Genomic DNA, 20,332 nt, shown 5'->3' with positions numbered 1-20,332 from the left:
AATGTTATTGCTAGGTAAATCCCGCAGCCCACAAATGACTGACCACTAATCCTTGACTAGGACAAGGTCTAATCAAGCAGCAAGAAGCTCACTCTTCACCTCCATTTAGAACAACCAAGTGCTTGGTGGAGACATGCCCCTGCAAAGACTCGCAGCTGTCTACTTGCTCGAGGAGGAGAAGGGGGGAATAGAGCTGCAAAGGGGAAACAGGATGGAGACTCCAGCAAGCCAGGCAGATTCCAAACCCCAGGCATGAACATAGGCAGCCAGGCCAGCCTTCGGCCTGCAGAGCTAACCTGGCAAAGCGCTGTGCTGCAGGCATGACCTTGATTCCAGCTTGTTCTAGCCTTCGGCGCTTTTGGATTTCAACAGCATCTTTTTCTTCAGACTTGGGAGCTGGTGCCACCACAGCCCCCTCTGGAGGAGGCTGCTCCTGGCCACTGCCAGTGGGTGATTTTAACCCACCATCAGAAGGCTTCCCACCAGGATCCACGGGGCCGACTGGGTCCTCTTCACAAGGAGACCCCACTTCACTTCCCTCTTCCTCTATTGTTTCAGGATAGCTAGTGAGTTGGACAACACGGTTTACCAAACTAACAGTCTGGGCTGGGGAGCAAGCCATATGTCATTTCCTGGTCATTCTGATATTATTTTTCACTTAAAAAAAAATGTCATAGCATGCAATATGATCCTGGTAACGCGAAGAAAGTTAAATGCAGCCATTAATTTGTTAATAAATATGATGCATCATAATCTTAACAGTAAGAGCTACTTAAAAATTGATATTGAAAGGCAAAAAGCCTTTTCTGCTGGAAAGGTAAAAGTCATGTTTGATTCAATCATCAAAACTTTCAATAAAATGTTTATTCGATGAAATTCATAGATAATAAAGGTGGATTATTAGAAATAAGCATGCAGTGATCAGGGTGGTTTTGCTCAAAGGATTAGACTAGACCATAAGTTTCTTTTATTGGACTAGAAGGTTCTTGAAGGCAGGGACTCTACCTTATTTACTACTGGGTCCCCGGTGCCTAAAAGACAGCGCCTAGCATGTAGTAGGTGCTGAATAAATACCTGCAGACTAAATGAATGCATAAATATAAAGACATAATCAGAGTTTAGGGGAAATCCCTGCTTGCTTCTCTAAAGAGATGAGAGGTTCAATGTATCGTCCATTTACTAGGAGTTTCTCCATGCGATTCTGAAGCCTGTTTCATGCATCCCTTACATACTTGAGCTTGTATCTAGATAATCATGTATCTAGATTTAAGAAAAAGACTTCTTGCATAAAGATGTGGCTTTCTGCACCTAATTTAACAGGAGTGGGAGTCAGGCAGTCTCCTCAGAAAGACATGGGTGACAGATCTGCTCTCCATGTCCCCTCACTAGAACTGGTTTCAAAAATCTGCTCATTAGACAAGGGATCTGTTGAGTACCACTGTGCGGCAGGCACTGTTCTCGGCGCCTTCATGAAGCTTAGATTCTGTCATTACAATCTCTCTCCAAAGAGCTGTCTTGCCCACTGCCATTTGTAATCTTTTTTTTTTTATAAGATTTTATTTATTTATTTATTTGACAGAGAGAGACACAGCAAGAGAGGGAACACAAGCAGGGGGAGTGGGAGAGGGAGAAGCAGGCTTCCCGCTGAGCAGGGAGCCCGATGCGGGGCTCGATCCCAGGACCCTGGGATCATGACCCGAGCCGAAGGCAGACGCTCAACGACTGAGCCACCCAGGCGCCCCTGCCTTTTGTAATCTGACGTCAAGGTTCTGGAATGGTTATCTGAGCTCGATCGTGTGCCGGAGCTGTGTGGTCCCTTCACCGCTAGTGCGCAAGCCAGGATGGGGGCAGCACAGCTCAGGGCTTACCTGAAGGGCCTCTCCCCACCCAGGGGGGAGGTGGCAGTACTCCAGCTCTTGCGGTATTCCTCTCGCTCTGCTTTCTTCTTCCTCAGAGGAGCGGGGACGTAGGCCGTCTGATTGCTTTTGTTCGGGAGGTACTGGTTAAAAGGCACTGCTGATTTCGGCTCACCATGGGAAGTCCGCCTCGCAGACATGTCATCCTTCTTCACATCTGGCAGCTTCCGATGTGGCAAGTCGGATTCAGAGTCACTTCCTCTCCCTGGGGAAGAGAGGATGGGTGCTGAAAACGTGCGCGGGGTTAGCCGAACAGTTCCCGATGGCAAGTGTGCCATATTAGGGATGTGGTTAGATCTGTGGGTGCTGGGGATTCCTTCCTTAAATTATTCACTTAACGAATCTGAAGTACCCGTCTAAATTAGTCTGTTCTGGGAAAAGCTCCGAACTCAAATCAGGGGGAAAAAAATTCAATTGAAAAAATAGAGGTAAGCCTAATTGTATCTGAGAATTACGATTCGCAACACAGTTCCAGCAGAACTAGAGGCTGCTCAGATTCTGCGACTCTGCGAAGAAAAGACATAAATCAACCGATGGAGTTTCTACTGAACACCTGCTATTGCGTGTCTTACACTGTGCTAGATACTCACACAAATAAAAATTATAAAGGATTCTGTTTTATAGAGGAGATGTCAAAAAATGACATTTTTGTCTTGGAGGTACCTTTAACCAATCCATGAAACACCTGGAGAATATTAGTTATCATCAAGGGGCAAAGACGGATAAGAAGAATAGGAATTCGGAAAATGGCAGATTTAGATTAGACCAAGGGTTTGCCTTCCAGGAAGTGGTTTGAGTTATAATAAAAGCATATTCCTTTATATCAGAGCCCTTCCTGGTACCCATCGCTGAAGGCCATCTTTTCTTCCTGTGAGCCCCATGGCCCAATCTAGTCTTTTCTTCGGGCACATTACCCTTTCGACCTTGTATTCTGAGAACAAGGGCTTTACATCATTTACAGCACTGATCACAGTGTCTTTGCACCCAGTGGGCATCCTCAAATTATCTGAGGAATAAATGAATTGGTTTGGCTTAAAGAGTGTTTTAGGCAATGCAAGAGAATTCAATGTTGCCAAATCAGTTTTGGGGGGGCAAGAGCCCCCATAATTATCTTGTATCCCTGTTTCCTGAGTCTCATCTCACTCAATTGGTAAGATCTATGAGAGCAAAGCTGTCATTAAAACAAACACTACTATTACAGAAGCCGCCATGTGAGAGTTGGTTGGAAACTCTTCATCAACGAGAGGATCAGGAATAGGTTATTCAACTTTGTTGACAGCAACTAAAATTTACTTCTTTACATTTGTGAAAAGAGCCTTCAACTGAGTCAAGAGATGGGGCAGCCTAACCAAGTGGGCAGTGCACAGGGTCCTAAGCCAGACCTACTTTGTTTTGAGCTCTGCCACTCACTAGCTGTGAGACTCTGCAGTTGTTAACTCACCTCTCGAAGCCTCAGTTTCCCCAATCTGCAAAGTGAGGATAATAACGCCACCTACTTTGTAGGGCTTTTGCGAGGATCGCATACATGTAAACTGTTGGTATAGTACTTGGTACAGGGGAAGTGCTTGATAAATGCTGACTACTCTCGATGTCATCATAGTTCTCGACCTGTCGCTAGTGAGCTGTGGGCTCCTAGGCTGGCTCTATCACACTTGCCTGTCCTCTTCTGTAAAAATTAGAATGAAATGATTTGCCCTGGAGATTAAATGATTTAATGGCTTTTAAAAGACTTTACAAGTTAAAAGCATTGACCATAAACAAGTCGTTCATTGTTGCAGGATGAAATAGGCAGTTTATGAATTATTCATCGCACTTGCTTTCAGCCTCCCTTCCGAAGTTTTGACCGTTTCAGTACTTGCTGGTTTTTGATTCATAACTTAGCACCTTTCCACCCCAAGTCTTTCATCAATGGTATCCGCCTGTCTCAGTGTCCCAGTGGAACGTTTAGAGGCCCCGTGAAATCTTTATAAACAAACGCTAACACTGCCTTCCCTTGCCAAACTCTTAGATTTGTTTTCTGATTTAATATTATCCCCATTTTACAGAGGTGGAAACAGAGGCTCAGAGACGCAGAAAGAGCCCCTTCCACATGGCTGGAACGTAATGGCTCAGGACTCCCAATTTCTGTTCTCCAGACTCCAATCCAAAGTTCCTTCCTCTGTGACGAACTTCTCTTGGAGAAATGTCCTCTGCTTAAAGCATCCTGACTGGGGGAAGCACTACACTTTCTCGAATAAACGAATGAAAGAAAATGATTCTTCAATCATCTATGAAGGCTTAGTAATGAATTAAGAGTTGTCTCCATTTTCTAATGTCTAAAATCCTATCATCTATGAACCTTCTTTGTGTACAGTATCTAAAAACATATTATCTGTAATAATCTCAGTGAAAGTCTCAAAATAGGTTGTTTAACAAATACACAGATCACCCTTTTCCTTCCCACAATTACTCTTTGATAAATGTCTTCAACAGACAGTGCAAGAAAAGTTAATTTGCAGATGCCCTGAGGCAGAGTGACTCAGTTGAAAGAAGTGCAGTTTTCTGGACTTAGAGGCCAGGGTCTAATTTCGGCTCCATCCTACTAGCTGTGTAGCTCTGCGAAATTTAAACCCTCTGTTCCTCAGGGTCCTCATCGGACACATGGAGATGTTAAGGCAGCTCTGACAGGTATTGTGAGGATTCAAGAAGATGGTGCAAAGCACCTAGGAAGTGGCTGGTACAGCACACCCTCAGTAAATGCTAGAATCCTTATCAAAGGCCAGGACTTCCAAAGAGTTTGACTTCACCCCGAAAACACAGATATATATACCAGGGTGGCTTCGCTATTTATACCCAAAGTTAGGAAATGACAATGCAGCACATGATGATGATATTACTTTATCAAAGTCTGAGTTTTCCTTCCCAGAGGGCTACATTTCTCCCTTTTCCAGTAACTGGAGCGGGGGGGGGGGGGGGGGCAGGGGGAACGTTCTTTTTTCCCCGTATCTTGGCCATATACACCCCTAGCCCTTGGCTTTCTCATCTCCCTCTACCACCTTAATTTCTTTCATTCCTTATTTCTCTCCCTCAACTCCTCTTTTCTATAAAAGAACACTCATTTAACAAAATACATCATATTTCTAAACTATGTTCTTAATTTTAAATGCATCTGAGTAGAAAGGTTTATGTTTCCTCTTCAGTGAGGTCCATTAAGTGGCCTCAGGAGGATGCTAGCAGAGGTGAGGGGAGGAACCGGGACCTGTGTAGCAAGACAGATTGGCGGAACTAACCCTGGGGACCCACAGCATCCCGACCGGGTAGCTCTCGGGTGCAACCCATAGAATCGTGGCACCTCTTATGAGCGTGGCTCTTGATTGTCCCCACGGAATGCGTCAGTGGGCCTTGAGGATATTAAAATATTGACCCAATGTGGAACTGGAGAATTTTATGCTAAGATTTTCCCTAATTGATTGTGAGTCCTTAGGAAATAAATTTTCAAGACTTAAAAAAAAAATGTTCTTCTAAATTTGAAAGTGTTTATTAGGACTAGCAATCTTATTGATTAGCATCGTTAAAAATAGACCATAAATTCTAATAAAACACAACACCTATTTGAATAAAATTACACTATTTTTAAAGGCAGATTTAAAAAAGTGTGTGTGTGTGTGTGTGTGTGTGTGTGTGTGTTTTAAACCTCATTAGGTCTTGATTCGTTTATAAGAACATAAGCCTGAAGGTATCAGGCTGCTTGGTGAAATCTATGTTTAAGGTGCTCTCTTTCATGGATGGTGTTCTGTGAGGCTCAATTTCATATTATTCTTTACATGGAAAAATATTTATAAAAAGACTCTAGCTTATCAATCTTAATTGCTGCAAATTAAATTGTGCCTCAGCACATACTAGTGCAATATTAGTAATTACCATCTCAAATCCCTTCAAGATGTCACTCATTACAAACTCTGAGCCCCTCAAAGCTGTGACAGAATATAAAACCACTTATAAAACCAAGATGAACAAAGTAATAATTTTTTTAAAAAACAATCAAAATAAAATGAAATAGTCTGGTTCAGATATGTTTTGTGCAAGTAAATCTACCTTTTGGTTATGTTAAACTTCAGTTAGGTCACGTACTTGGCATTGTAACTTCTAATGCTGTGGGTGGTACTTAAGATGTCATATAAAATTTTAGAAATGTTTTTCAAGCAGTTCACAATGCACCATGGAATTCTTTTGGAGTCACATACTATGTTGCCCTGAGGCTAATCTATTTGTTGGAAAGCTTAAGCACTAAACAAAGGCATTAGTTCAGTCATTCTAGAATTTAAAAAATTTATTAGGTAAACAGAAGTTGTGGGCAAATTAGGTTTAAGAGTTTAAGTTTTGGACTCACACTTCTTGAGGCTAACATTGTTACACTACTTAATGACAGTTGATATTTGTCACTTAACAACTTGAGGACAATTACTTAACCTCTATAAGGTTCATCTGTAAAATACAGACAAGGAATGTCTCACAGCCCGGGGTGGGGTGGGGGGACTAAGTCAGAAACTATGTATCTCGTACTCTGGTGCTAAGGGCTAAATGAGATGCTAGGTGTCAAGTAATTAAGTCAGGACCTAGGCACATTAAATACTCAAGGATTTTAGACAGAGTTTTATAGCTGAAAGGGATCTTTCAGCCATAAAAGGGAATTTTCATCTTAGAGAGAAGCCTTAAGTCTCTAGGAATATTAGCATCAATCGAGCAATGCATTAAAAAAACAGAAACAAATAAAAAATGCCCCACTAACCTCAGTGCGTTCCTGCAAGTTTAAGTTTATATATGCCGAACCAAGCCATTTTCCCTTCCTAAAAGTACAAAGCTACAAGATAAGTGATGTAAACAGCTTCTGGAAAATATGCCTTAAATTTACATCAGGTCGCACGACCACACATTTTTAAAGAAAAATGATCATTCCTTACAGGTGGTAGAAAATCCAGGGGATTTAAATCAAACCCAGACTCAGAACAAACAGGCAGTCTGGGCTGTGTACATTGGGGGCCACCCGCACGGCTCCAGGCAACGGTCAGGTATCGTAAGCATCGAACAGATTGCCAAAACCCTGCCAATTAAAGTGTCCCGGGCTTCAGCACCTTCCCAAGTGCGTGTAGTGCATTTCCAGCTAGCTGGAAGTTGATTCATTTTCACTTCTGCACTGTGGTACTCACACATTTCCCTTCCTCATACCCAGAGCATATAAACCTTCGGCACACTTTATGAGCTAACGGCCTGCACAGCGTCTTGATTCACTGAGACCAAGGGAGGAATGATGTAACATATTTTCCAAGAGAAGAGAGGCTCACTGCGGCAATGTTCAAACTGCTGGCAAAGCCAAGCCAAATTCTAAGGGCCACGAAAAACAACATTAAAAATGCTTTTCTTCTCCCAGTTTAGAGTTACCGGGTCCCAGCACGGTGGATCTGGAGCCCGCCTTCCATCCACGGGTGACAAGGCAGCTCTTGTGAATGCTCAACTCTAAGACGTGCAGTGTACGAAGGTTGCAACCTACCATCACTGCTTCCCCTGAGGACTACATCTGGTGAAGGGGTCTGCCGGGAACGGGAGCCAAAGGAATCCAGGCTGTCGAAGGAATCATCTCTGCCGTGGCGAGGGGGAGACAGGGAGTCGCTGCGCTCGGAATCCCAGCAGTCTATGTAGCCACTGTCTCGGATACTACGTTTGGGACTCTCAATGTCATCAGTCTCCTGTCCAAAAATAAAACGAAAAGGATATTACAGACACTTGAGCAACAGATGGAGAGCCTCTGATACCAGGAAAATCTAGCTCCGGATGGTCTTCAAAAGATCCTGCGTGTGGTGTCAGGATGGAAAAAATTATGGCCCGGATTATCATCCACAAGCCAACGTTGCATCCTTCCACCCTCCCTGCCTCAACTTTCCCCATGAGAAAAGCGTGCACATTTCAAATAAATAAATAAATAAATAAATAAATAAATAAATAAATAAAAATCCAAGTAACTCACATCCTACCACGTTTAAAAAAAAAAAAAATGGAAGGAACGAAGAATAAAAGCCTCATTAAGTTTGGATTCACAAGAGTACAGAGACCGACCAAAACAAAACTAAACACCAAAAGCCTTAACCTTGACCCGTCTCTCGGAATCCATAGGCGCATGCCTGTTCTGGGACCGAGCCCCCGGGTTGGCAGCGCGATGGCTCCTGGTTACGCTAGCTGGCCAAGGCACACAGCGTTTGTTTTTGCCGCAGAATCAGGTCTGTAAAGTCTGGAGCAAGCAGCACGCGTCCATCTCCTGCTACCTTGAAGGGAAATTCCTGCTCTGAAAGGGAGCTGTCTTTCGGAGGCAGAAAGTTTAAAAAAAAAAAAAAAAAAGCAATGAAAAATATGCAAACTGCTTTTCCCGATGCCTCAGAAGAATCCAGGCATGCTCTCGCTCTCGGCCAGCCCCTGGCGCTGGGGGAGCTGAAGCGCTTGCGGCTGACCCACATGTTCGGAGCAGGGAGAACAATGGCTGTCTTTGACAGCCTGTGATTATAAATTCTTTCCAGCGCAAGCAGCACATACTAAAACACTGAAACCCCAGCAGCGGAAAGGTCAGTCAAAGCCATCCTCACCCTTGCATTAGAATAAAAGCCTTGTTCCCGCCAGTGTCGTTGCATTCATTACAATCGGCCAGGCTGACGAAAACAAAAATAACGCCGGTCACTCAAAGATAAACCTCAATTTAATCTCCTCCAGACTGTCACTTAAAATCTGGGCTGCAGAGGATGCTGTCGGAGGGGCCCGCGCTCCTCGGTAAAGACTGGAATGTCACCCTGTGGATGTCCTGGGATGCTCGGGAAGGTCCCCTCCACATTCCCGATAGAGAGGAAAAATAAACAGATATTCTCTGCATGGTAGCAATTTTGGAAACTGCCTGAACCGACTGATATGCCCACTGGAGCCCGTGCCTTTGTAGCACATGGCTTTGCCAGGTGCTTATCCGTTCTCTCCAGCACCCCCAACACACTCCGCAGCGGGAGGCATTCCGAAGGGCCGGCGCGGCTGTAATTTGCAAGGCACACACGGGTTTGGCCTGGAGAGAAGGGAGTGGGAGACAGGAGGGCAGAACAGAGAGAAACACCCTGCAGCCTCCACACAGAGGCCCTGATTAGGGCCCCGGAAGAAGAGGTTGTCACATGGCCCGGGTGAGTGCAGCCCACTTGACCCTCCAGAGGAAGGCAGAAATTCCAGTTATGGAAATTAAGGTAGTTTACTTGTAGGTCAGAAGTTCACCGAGACTTGAACAAAAGCCAGGCCTGACTAGCTGCAAAAGGAAGAACTCATCAACTAACTGAGAAGTATAGATTTAAATTGGATATGGTTCTGTATTTAATTTCTTTGGAAATGCAAATAATAATCGTGGGTTATTGATTCACCGAGAATAGGCCAAATGGCTAAAAAAATGAAGGTCACTCCTATTGAATACTTACTATGGGTCTAGGGCTACACTTGTTGCTTTTTGCACATGTATTTAATCCTCACAACCCTACAATGATGTCGTTAGCATTGTCCTCATTTTACAGAAGAGGACAATAAGAATCAGAGAGGTTAAGTAACTTGGCTGAGGTTACAGAGTAAGCAGCAAAACTGTGATTCCAACACACGATTCCATCTCCAAATCCCAAAGGGTAAAACCTGCCAACGTCTGATCAAATTTGAGGTGGTTATAGTTGCCATTACCATCATCACCTCTCCAACTACGGGACACTCACGGCCTCCTTACTCTGTGAATGATGCTAATCTGGGGGATGCCCCTTTCCTAACTGCTGTTTATGCCTACATCACCAAACTATAAATACTGCAAAAGAGAGGCAGCTTAGGGTAGGTTAGGAGCTTAGGGTAGGTCTTGGAAGCTCGACTGACTGGGTTTAAATCCTGCCTCCGCCTCTCGTCATCTATATGACCTCAGGCAAGTTATTAGTTTTCTAGTCTGATTTCAGTTTTCTCATCTGTTCAATGGAGCTGATAATACCATCTATCTCGCAGGATTGCTGGGAGGGTTAAACATGTTAACATACAGAGAGCATTCAGAAGAATGCCTGATGCATAAGTGCTCAAAAAGTGTTAGCTATGGTTATAATTACTTCCGTGTATTCATTTGGGTATGTAAATGTCAATATGTAAATCATACAGACTTTGTGAATGTAGGGAAGGACACAACCTGTATGTGCACTGATCCTCTCCTATCTCCTTCTCCATTTATATCCCATAACTAGTTGCCTTGGACCGAGGTTCCCATCAGAGAGGGCAGACCCTCGGAACCAGGTCACTCGTCATGTCTAGAAATGACACAATTTTATGAGCTGCTTGGTGCAGCATTACAAACTGGATTTTCAAGAAAATAATAATAATCAGAAAAGCTCTTCCAAAGGCCCAAATATCTTCCCCACCCCTACTACAAACCACAAGAGAACAGAAAGAAAGAAAGAAAAAGTCAACATGTCTCTTGGAGCTTCGGCTGCTTTCTCACAGCTTGTTATGGGAAAGAAAAACAGAAAAGCCATTCTGTTCATGACTGCGTAGAAAGCCAAGAATGAAACCGCGGATCCAGCAAGAGAGCAGGAAGCCGAAAGGCATGGCCAGTTTGAAAAGTGAAAAACAGGCCACCCGTGGTCACCCTTGGCCAACCTGGTCCCTTGGAACCTCAGGGTGAGGCAAGAAGTTGGTTCTTCAGCCAAAAATAAGGATGTGGACATCAGCTGGATAAGCAATTTTATTGGATTCCGTCAAGTCAACCAAAGTTAAGCTTTTGGGGGAGAACAAAAGCTATAAACCAGCACAAAGGCTAGCATGGTCCAAATTCTCCTTTTGCGGGGTCTAGTTATGTCATCGATGCTTTTCATCCAGGAACCCAGGAAATTTTCGACATCTACAGAAAGCACTTTAGGGATAGGAGACAAGACCCAAATCTATCCATTGTACTAACTGCTAGTTGTTCTAATAAACGTACGTTAATGAATGCGGTGAGAACTATCAACATCTATGGTATTTTTGGATCGTTTCACTCATCTGTCCTTTTCTTATCCCTCTTTGTCAGAGATAATGAGAACCAGCTAAGGTTGTGGGTGACTTACAGTATCTGAGAAACTCCAGATGCTTCTGTGTTACCACTCAACATTTTCTGCTTCCTTTGTGATTTATAAAGCGGCTAAATCCTATTCTGGAGTGTTTTAGGGTTCTGCTTTTCCAGCTTGATGACCCATCTGCACCTACCACACTCTGGCTGGGGAAGCTATTCACTCCTCGGATATTTACCGAGCATCTTCTATGTGTCAGACATGGTCCTAATGCTGGGCACACAACATTCGGCAAAGTCAATAAATACCCTGTCCTCACGGGCCTTATGTTCTAGTAGGGAAGACAAAAGGGAAATGGAAAAACCGATAAATGAATACAAAGTTGGGTGGTAAGTATCATGAAAAAATAAGGCAGGTTAAGGGGAGAGAAGCTGATGTTGGTTGCTATTTTAGGCAGAGGTCTGTTCTTGCCCATCTCATTCCCCCGTCTTTATCCCCTTGTTCTAGTTAACACCCCTCCCCTCCTGAAACGGTAGTGCTTAGGCCAATCCTGGTACCTGTTACCCTTGGTCACAGAGACTGGGCCAGAGTATACCCCTAGGAATTTTGCAGCTGGGCCTAGAAGGAAGAATTTCCTTGTTTTCTGGGCAAGGAGCTAGAAGCAGGTAATCCTGGAGATGCTGTTGGCCATGTTCCCTGATGTGAGGAAATCTCAAGGAGAGATAGGAAGAGGTGAGAGAGAGACGTAAAAAGGCAGAACCCAGACTGCTCACTTTCCAGCTCTAGTCCCTGAGATTCTAAGGCCACTTAGTCCCCATGATTCTTCCTTCAACCTCAACATTCTCACAGTAATGCCCCTTTGTTCCACTTCAGTGTCCCCTCTGTTGGGAGACCTCCTCTGACATATCTGGGCTCACTGAAAGGCCATTGTCACTATGCTCTCAGAGCTTTTTTTTTGGCATATAGCAGCAGCCACCTACTATGAATACTACTATGTGCCAGACGCGTCTGCTAAGGGCTCTACACATGTTACTGCACAAGTTGGTAATTTTTAGAAATATTTTTAAAAGATTTTATTTATTGATTTTTGAGAGAGAAAGAGAGAGCAAAAGGGCACGAGCAGTGGGGGGAGGCAGAAGGAGAGGGAGAAGGAGTCTCCCCACTGAGCAGGGAGCCCAATTCGGGGCTCGATCCCAGGATCATGACCTGAGCCAAAGGCAAATGCTTAACTGACTGAGCCACCCAGGCGCCCCTACAAGTTGATAATTTTTTACAAACATTTCTCTCACTAGAGAAATGAATATAAAAAATTTCTGGTTAGTCTCCTTTGTGAAAGAAAACATTTCAATTGCAAATTTCTTTCAGCCTGTCTCCATGCCGAAGCAATTCTAGTTGTCTCCTCAGTATCTGCTCCTTTTCTTCTCCAGTGAAAACACCCACAGGGTTTAGCTGAAATACAGCCTACCTTTCCCAAGTCTTTCCTTGCAGGTAGGTTTGGATGTGTGACCAAGTTTAGGTCAATAGGATATGAGCAGAGGAGTAGTGTATGACTTAGCAGACGTGTGTTTAAAGGGAGGGCAGAGGTCCTTCATCTCCTCATCCCTCCTTTCTCCTGGCTCAGATGTGGATATGGTGGCTAAAGCTTGCACAACCATGATGGACCAGAAGGTGAGAACCCAAGGATTGAGGATGTTGGAGTAAAAGGACAGAAGGACCCTGGGTCCCTGATGATCACCTGCCCACTGCTCATGTTCAGACCTCTTTTATGTAAGTTTGAAATTAAATTCATCTTATTTAAGCCACATTTAGAGTTTTCTGCACTTATCAGACAAACCCAATTTTAATTGATAAAATGAGATAATATCTATTCCAGATAAATTAGTATCTCTAGGCATTGGATATATCTGTGACGTTCAGATCAATTACTCTCTATTCAGAGGCATGGGAGTACCACAGTTGGCCATTTAGTTAAGTCATGCTGTGTCCAGTGATACCAAGTACTCTCTTGGGTCCTGTGATATTGTACTATGTTCATTAAAAGAAGGGAACCGCTGTTAGCAACGACAGGTCATTTCAAGGCAGCTGACGTAACAAGGGTCAGCTAAATATGGTCTCAGTAGAAGGGTTGCTGAAGAAACCATAGCTGCTTAGAGTATAGAGGAGCTGGACTAGTGATGGTAAGAAATGTCCACAGCAAGAATAAATCAGGTTCCAAGGGAATCCAGCAAAGAAAGGAACTGTGAGGCAGGGCTTTTAAACAGTTGTACAAAGATAACCCATGGGTGGCTCAGTCGGTTGAGCATCCGACTCTTGATTTGGGCTCAGGTCATGATCTCAGGGTCATGGGATCAAACCCCACATCGGGCTCCCCGCTCAGCGTGGAGGCTGCTTGTCCTCCCTCTGCTTCTCCCCCTGCTTCTCCCCCAACTCGTGATTTCTCTCTCTCTCTCTCTCTCTCAAATAAATAAATAAATAAATAAATAACTTTAAAAAAAAAGAGATGACCCATGTATCATTATTCAAATCCAAATTTAATATAAAAAAATAAGCATTCAAATTTCACAAATCAGACTAAACCTTACCTTTGTACTTGCTCTAAGAATAGAGTTACATGAAAAATTAAAGGACCCATGAGAGTAAAAAGTAAGAAACAGTGTATTGCGTGGGTGTGTTCAGTTTATTTTTAAAGGAATTTAGCTTAAAGGACTTTGTTTATATGCATAACAACCAGTATGAAAGCTTTGTCCATTTACAAAATACATGAGCCAGATCGGCTCAAGCCAAATGGGAAGAACTATCAGGACCATTATCTTTAATTTAAAGAAAGAAGGATAAATTATTAGAAAGGTGGAGCACATTCTTGTTTTCAGTATGAAAAGAAAGTCTGTAAAGCGGGGAATGTCTCTCAAGGTCTCATTAGTGCATTTCGTTTGCATGTTAGAGAAATGAGGAAGGGCAAGGCCTGGACTATTTGTGCTACGATAGGGATCTTATCCAAAATCCACGGATGTGACAACTGAGCCTCATCCACTCACTAGGCTGGCTGGGTGGGCCTGCCTGAGCGCAGTCCTATATCCTAGGACTTTGGGTGAGTTCCTGTACATTGCTGAACCTTAAAAAGGAACACACAGGCAGACATACATAATACATCCCCCTGTTTCTTTGACAAATTCCTACCTTAAGTCAGTCTTTCCCATAACCAAATAAACAAATAAAGCTTTAAATACTGTAAAAAAAAAGTCTTCCGAATTTCCACGTCACCCAAATACAATGGCCGTAAAATGCACATCTCCGCAGAGAATGCTTCTAATTTGTCAGGGCCCGTCCAGGGTGGATGGCCAGGCAAGAGCTTGGCAGACATGACTTCACCCATACCAAGGCCGTGACGGGTAAGCAAAATGACCTTTAGGACAAATGCAGAGCAAGTCTTCATTTTTGTATAATACTGTATTGTTTAATTCAGGCGTTATTCCCTCAAGAAAACAAGTGCAGAGCTCTCTGGCATACAAAGCCACATGCTGACAGATTGCATTTGCTCTTTTGGAATTAAAGTTGGAGAGAACTCAGACCTTCCATTCTCTGAAAGCTATAAAAGTTCAGGTAGGCATGGCACCCAAGGCAAAGACCGCATTGGTAAGTCAACTAGTCCTTTCCTGGAGGGCAGGACATCTCTGGTCTGTGCAATTTCACCCCGGTGAACTGTTAAGGATCTTAAAAAGAAGCAAATGTGGGGCGCCTGGGTGGCTCAGTCGGTTAAGCGTCTGCCTTTGGCTCGGGTCATGATCCCGGGGTCCTGGGATCGAGCCCCATGTCGGGCTCTCTGCTCAGCAGGAAGCCTGCTTGTCCCTCTGCCCCTCCCCCTACTCGTGCTTGCGCTGTCTCTGAAATAAATAAATAACATCTAAAAAAAAAATGAAGTAAATGTGTTAATTTCCCATCTTATATTAACCTCTTGGGATAAAGAAGGAAAGTCAAGGGGCGCCTGGGTGGCTCAGTCGGTTAAGCATCTGCCTTCAGTTCAGGTCATGATCCCAGGGTCCTGGGATCGAGCCCCGCATCAGGCTCCCTGCTTGGCGGGAGGCCTGTTTCTCCCTCTCCCACTCCCCCTGCTTGTGTTCCCTCTCTCGCTGTGTCTCTCTCTTTCAAATAAATAAATAAAATCTAAAAAAAAAAAAAAAAAGAAGGAAAGTCAAGTTACCTTTCTCATCTGAGCCAGCAAGCCTTCAAACTCCTTCAGGTTCAGTGTCGTGCCGCTATAGGACGCCGAGCTATTTGCTGCTTTTCCCAGCCAGTAAATGGTAACTAGTACCTGTGAAACAAAACCGGGCACAAGAGCAGGAGAATTTTCCCTCAAGAATGACTTTTAAACTAAGGAATCAATAGTGCCCCACCAAGAGGAAAGCCGGAAGGAGAGAATGTGACACTGATTTACAAAAACCACCATCCATGAGGTATCCATTAAATGTGAAATCATTTTAATAAGAACCCAATGCTCTATCAGTCAACACAAACATGATTCGGTAGTTAAAATAAAGCTCCAGTTTTAGGAAATTTTGGTTGTAAGAAAATGATCTTTAAGACAGCAAGAAGGAAAAATAAATCCTCCAAAATCATTTTTCGGTAATAAAGGTAGAAAGTGAAAATTTTCAGAAACTCTGGCGTCTTCACCCAGATGAGCATGAAATGGGTTGTCAAATCCTTTTGAAAGAGGTGCTTTCAAAGGCTTACAATTCCTACTTGTGGGCACAGAGGCAGAGATCCAGGTTAATTAGTGGTTCCCAGCACAAGAGAAACAGCATATATCTAACTGAAATCAGACGAAAGCAAAGTAATGAAGAGTACGATCTTCAGCTACCTAGCGCTGGCGTAGAGTTAAATTCCTATTCCTTGGAGATGGGAAATTTTTAGCCTGGACAAAATTACTGCCAACTAAATAACCTTGGGTGCTTACAAATGTCCATGAATGTTCAATGGTCTGAAGCTACAGTCCTTGGTTCATTTTTTTCTGTCTTTCCAAAATAACTGTGCACAAAAGCAAATGCTCTATACAGTGATTTTTCCATAAAGCCCAGAAGGCTGAAGGTGAGCTCCTTAAAGCTGAATTCTTTGGATCTGAAGCTTAGGAAAAGCTATTATTTTATTTTCACATTTGGTCTTATTGCTTCAATCAGGCGGGGAAGTGCTGGTTGTACCCTGCTTCCACTTGCTAGATCAGGAAAGATACGTGTACATGGTTCCACATGGCAACATGCCCAAAATATGGTTGTGTGTATCAACGCTATGACGTGATTCGGTTTTCTACCTCTGTGGGAAAAGCGCATGTCAGGAATCCTTCAAGACTTCCAGAGAGTCTTTTTAACATTGATTGCTTACAAATAAATTTCCAGAGAACAGACAATTCCAGATGTCAGGACGTTAACTAGGACCGTAAAATAACTAATGTGTGCTAAGAGTACGAGGCCATTTTGGAAGGTGTAGTAGGAGAAACATCGAACTGTGTTGTGTTTTAGATTATGGGTTTTCTGACTTGTTTAAGACTGCCTGATGAAAAATGGCATATATCCCTAGTTGTATAGAGGAAGAAAAGGAAGACAAGAATGAAAATGTCAATCAAATGTAATAGCACCCTGGAAATTAAAAAAAGGAGGGGTCGGTCACAGCTAATTTTAAATTTTATATACAGGAAGTCATTTTTTTACATTCCTCAATTTAAACTTAAAATAAAAGGACACTAACATACTTGCTCTTTGAAAATAAGATCCAATTCCAAAAAGTTGATTTTGGGGAAGTACTAATAAAAGCTCAAAACATCAATAAGAAAAAAAAAATAGAAAAAGTGCAGGCCCATGACAGTCAACAAGATTTATATTATGCTGATCTTTTCCCTAAAAAATTGTGTCCAACTACTTTATTTAATAATCCCACCCGTGCCAACTGACAGAAAGCAACTGATATTAGTGCTGAGACAGATCATCTTGTGTTTAAGCAATGGAATTACAGAGTGCAAGCTTTCATTTATTTACTTCTAGAACGAGCCCTTATTAATTACAGAGACCTCCCCCCTCTACAATTTGTGTTTCTGTCACAGTGATCGATCGACTGTTCCATCAGAGACACCTATACTCACTCGTTTGCTGAGGACTCTTCCTAGCAAGGCATGCGAGAGTCACTGAACTTAGGAGCTACATTTTACACTTGAGCCATCAAAGTGAGAAGGAAAAACGTTTTCAAAGTGAAGTCAAAACACTTACATTTTTCAGTTTCCTACTGTAATCAAGGCTCCTAATGAAGGAAAAGGAAAAAAAAATCTGGTCAAAATGGCAATTGCTTCATGATCATCCCTTAAACACCTCTAAGATGTATGTGAAGCTAACAAATATAATGGAATCAGCAGAACACAGTATTTTTTCTAAGGTCCATGATTAGCGATTTCAGGTACTGAATAAAATCATTTAGGGAAACAAATGTAGAAGGACAAGATGGAATTAAACTTCCAAAGTGCACCATGAAAAGATGAATGCTTCGTAACATCTGGAAAATGAAGGATTCCATCTAAAACTGGGACGCTTGGTATTTGTATTCTTGAAGCTCAATTGTTAAAAGCAAAATTGTGCCTTGATTAAAGACCACTGTCAAATTGAAATCTTACTACACTTTCAAAATCTTCATATAACTAGTACTTTTAACAGAGGTCTAAAACCTTACTTCATTAAATAGACCTGAAAATATACATGGAAGAGGCAATGCTATCTAAATATTTGTTCCGGTCTGCTACAGATAGAAATTAGTGTTGGGAATTAGCCATAAACAGGAAAATATGTGTGTTATGTTCGAATATACACATGTGCATTCTTCAAAATACATAGATGTTTACTCTCAAACCATAAACAAAAAAAAAAGCTAGTTGGTGCTTGGACACCTGGGTGGCTCAGTCGTTAAGCGTCTGCCTTCAGCTCAGGTCATGATCCCAGGGTCCTGGGATCGAGATCCACATCAGGCTCCCTGCTCGGCAGGAAGCCTGTTTTTCCCTCTCCCGATCCCCCTGCTTGTATTCCTTCTCTCCCTGTCTCTCTCTGTCAAATAAATAAATAAAATCTTAAAAAAAAAAAAAAAGCTAGTTGGTGGTATTTTTGAAATATTCATACAGTGAAATATAAAAGTTTCTACAAAATTATTCCAAAGCTTCTTTAACATGTCACCAAATAAATGCTAGGAAAAATGAAACAAGCATTTCTTTACCCCTAGCAACTTCAGTTGGGGTGGGGAGTGGAGGAAGGGAGAATGTAATTCTATTGTATAAACTGGTCAAGAATTCTTTCAAGTTTTTAGACCCCAGTTACCTCATTGCTGCATAATCTTTTTTTTTTTTTAAGATTTTATTTATTTATTTGTTCAAGAGAGAGAGAGCAGGAGGGAGAGGGAGAGAGAATCGGAAGCAGACACCACGCTGAGCAAAGAGCCCGACATGGGGCTTGACCTCATGACCATGAGATCATGACCTGAGCTGAAACCAAGAGTTGGATGCTTAACTGACTGAGCCACAGGGGCCCATATGGCTGCATATTCTGACCCAAAGAACATATTAATGAATAGGTGCACAATCTTAAGTCAATTGAGATTTCAGGGAACAGAATACAATGTAGTATATACTAAGGAGATAAACCCATCAACAGGGACTTGGATTGAAGGAAACACTGGTCTAATTTGGATTTGATTAAGAGAGTGTTTTCAAGTTTACCATTTTTAATAGAAAAAAACATGGCATTATCTGCTTAGATATTTTCCAGGATTTTTTTTTTTTTAAAGATTTTATTTATTTGACAGAGAGAGACACAGCGAGAGAGGGAACATAAGCAGGGGGAGTGGGAGAGGGAGAAGCAGGCTTCCCGCGGAGCAGGGTGCCTGATGCGGGGCTCGATCCCAGGACCCTGGGATCATGACCCGAGCCGAAGGCAGACGCTTAACGACTGAGCCACCCAGGCGCCCCTCCAGGATTTTTTTTTAACTTATAAAAACTCCAGATGAAAAGGAAAAAAAATCTATGAAAGCTTTGAAATTTTAATGAAAAATAAGAATAGGGAACATAAAACGTTTTCTGCATTGACAATAAAACTTCATTGACTAAAATTGTGACCCAGTTCTAAAAAAAAAAATCATGCTTGGCACATAGCAGGAGCTCACAAAATATCTGTTGAATGATTTCTACCTAACAACCAATTATGCGAAAATGCTTCCAAATTTTTCAAGAGACATATTCAGGAGCAATCCAAAGCCTTTCCTCATTTTCATCCAATTGTTTCAATTCCCTGGAATAATACTTGCTGCATGCCCTTCTGGATTATGCTCTCATTTCCCATCAAGGTCGTCTGGCATCCATTATAGGTAGAGTTCACAAAATTACACATGCAGTAATCATTTGCAGCTTTTCCCTCTCTTTCTTTCTTTTTTCCTTTAGTCTACTCAAGTTACTTCTCAAAAAAATAAAGTAAGAAAAATTACCTACAATAAAAGCTAAACTAAAGAGCATTTTTTCAAAAACAATTTCAGGGAAGCATCAAAATTTGCTCTGTGGGATCTACCCCTAGACTTTATTGCTTACATTATTAATTGGTGGGGTCCGTGGGGTGTTTTCTATCTCTGTGAATGCTCTGCTCAACCCTCAGAGGGTAGAGCAGAAGAATGTAGCAGTTCTACTTTACTCTACCATGGCTATGAAATCTACATATGTTGCAAATGTCCCTCGTCCAGTGCCAAACGACACCAGGATCATTTACAGAAAAGTTGTGAAGCAGAGAGCTCATTCCGTGCCCCACCCTTCACTGAAACTAGAAATGATTTTCTAAGTACTGTACATGAATTTATGGCATAACTTGGATGTAAAATTCTTTATGTTCTTCTAGATACTCATACTGTGAAATGAAAATTTTTCTCCATAATTAATCCAGGTTCAGCATCCTGCAATGCTTATGGACCGACCATTCCTCCCACCACACTCATTCTTGCTCATCACCCTTCTACCACACCACATACTTTTCTTTTTAAACATTGAGTTTGTTTCTCTTCCCCAGCCTTTCTACTTGATCTTCCTCTGCCTTGAACACTCTACAGGTCTTCGCTTGATGGGTTCTTGCTTCCTCCCACTCATGTCTCCGCCCACAGCCTTCAGCTGAAATGCCACCTCTTCAGAGAGGCTATGCTTGACCACTTCTGGACTGGTCACTATCTTTTTTTCCCCCAGTTTTATTTAGATGTAATAGGCATATGACATTGTATAAGTTTAAAGAACACAACATGGTGATTTGATATATGTATATATTGTGATGGTCACTATCTTTCACATCATCTTTTACTTCCTTCTTA

The 20,332-nt window shown here is 42.4% G+C and overlaps 1 protein-coding gene across 8 annotated transcripts in view; it reads right to left on the bottom strand.

Moving 5' to 3' along the window:
• LIMCH1 (LIM and calponin homology domains 1) overlaps positions 1-20,332 on the bottom strand; it is a 318,240-nt gene that overhangs the window by 79,872 nt on the left and 218,036 nt on the right. For 4 of the 8 annotated variants that reach the window (XM_036076952.2, XM_036076955.2, XM_036076953.2 and 1 more), the window contains exons 5-8: positions 17,224-17,254; positions 15,171-15,281; positions 7,444-7,639; positions 1,869-2,121 (exon numbers count right to left, since the gene is read on the bottom strand). In XM_036076952.2, the coding sequence (XP_035932845.2) occupies positions 1,869-2,121; positions 7,444-7,639; positions 15,171-15,281; positions 17,224-17,254 (591 nt within the window). Of the gene's footprint in view, positions 1-296; positions 564-1,868; positions 2,122-7,443; positions 7,640-8,037; positions 8,349-15,170; positions 15,282-17,223; positions 17,255-20,332 lie in introns of those variants that run through there. The other 4 variants (XM_036076961.2, XM_036076962.2, XM_036076942.2 and 1 more) reach the window with 3 other exon arrangements.

This window comes from Halichoerus grypus, chromosome 3 (genome assembly GCF_964656455.1).
Source record: "Halichoerus grypus chromosome 3, mHalGry1.hap1.1, whole genome shotgun sequence".
In the NCBI taxonomy this organism is placed as follows: Eukaryota; Metazoa; Chordata; class Mammalia; order Carnivora; family Phocidae; genus Halichoerus; species Halichoerus grypus.
This window is presented reverse-complemented; position numbering and strand designations above follow the sequence as displayed.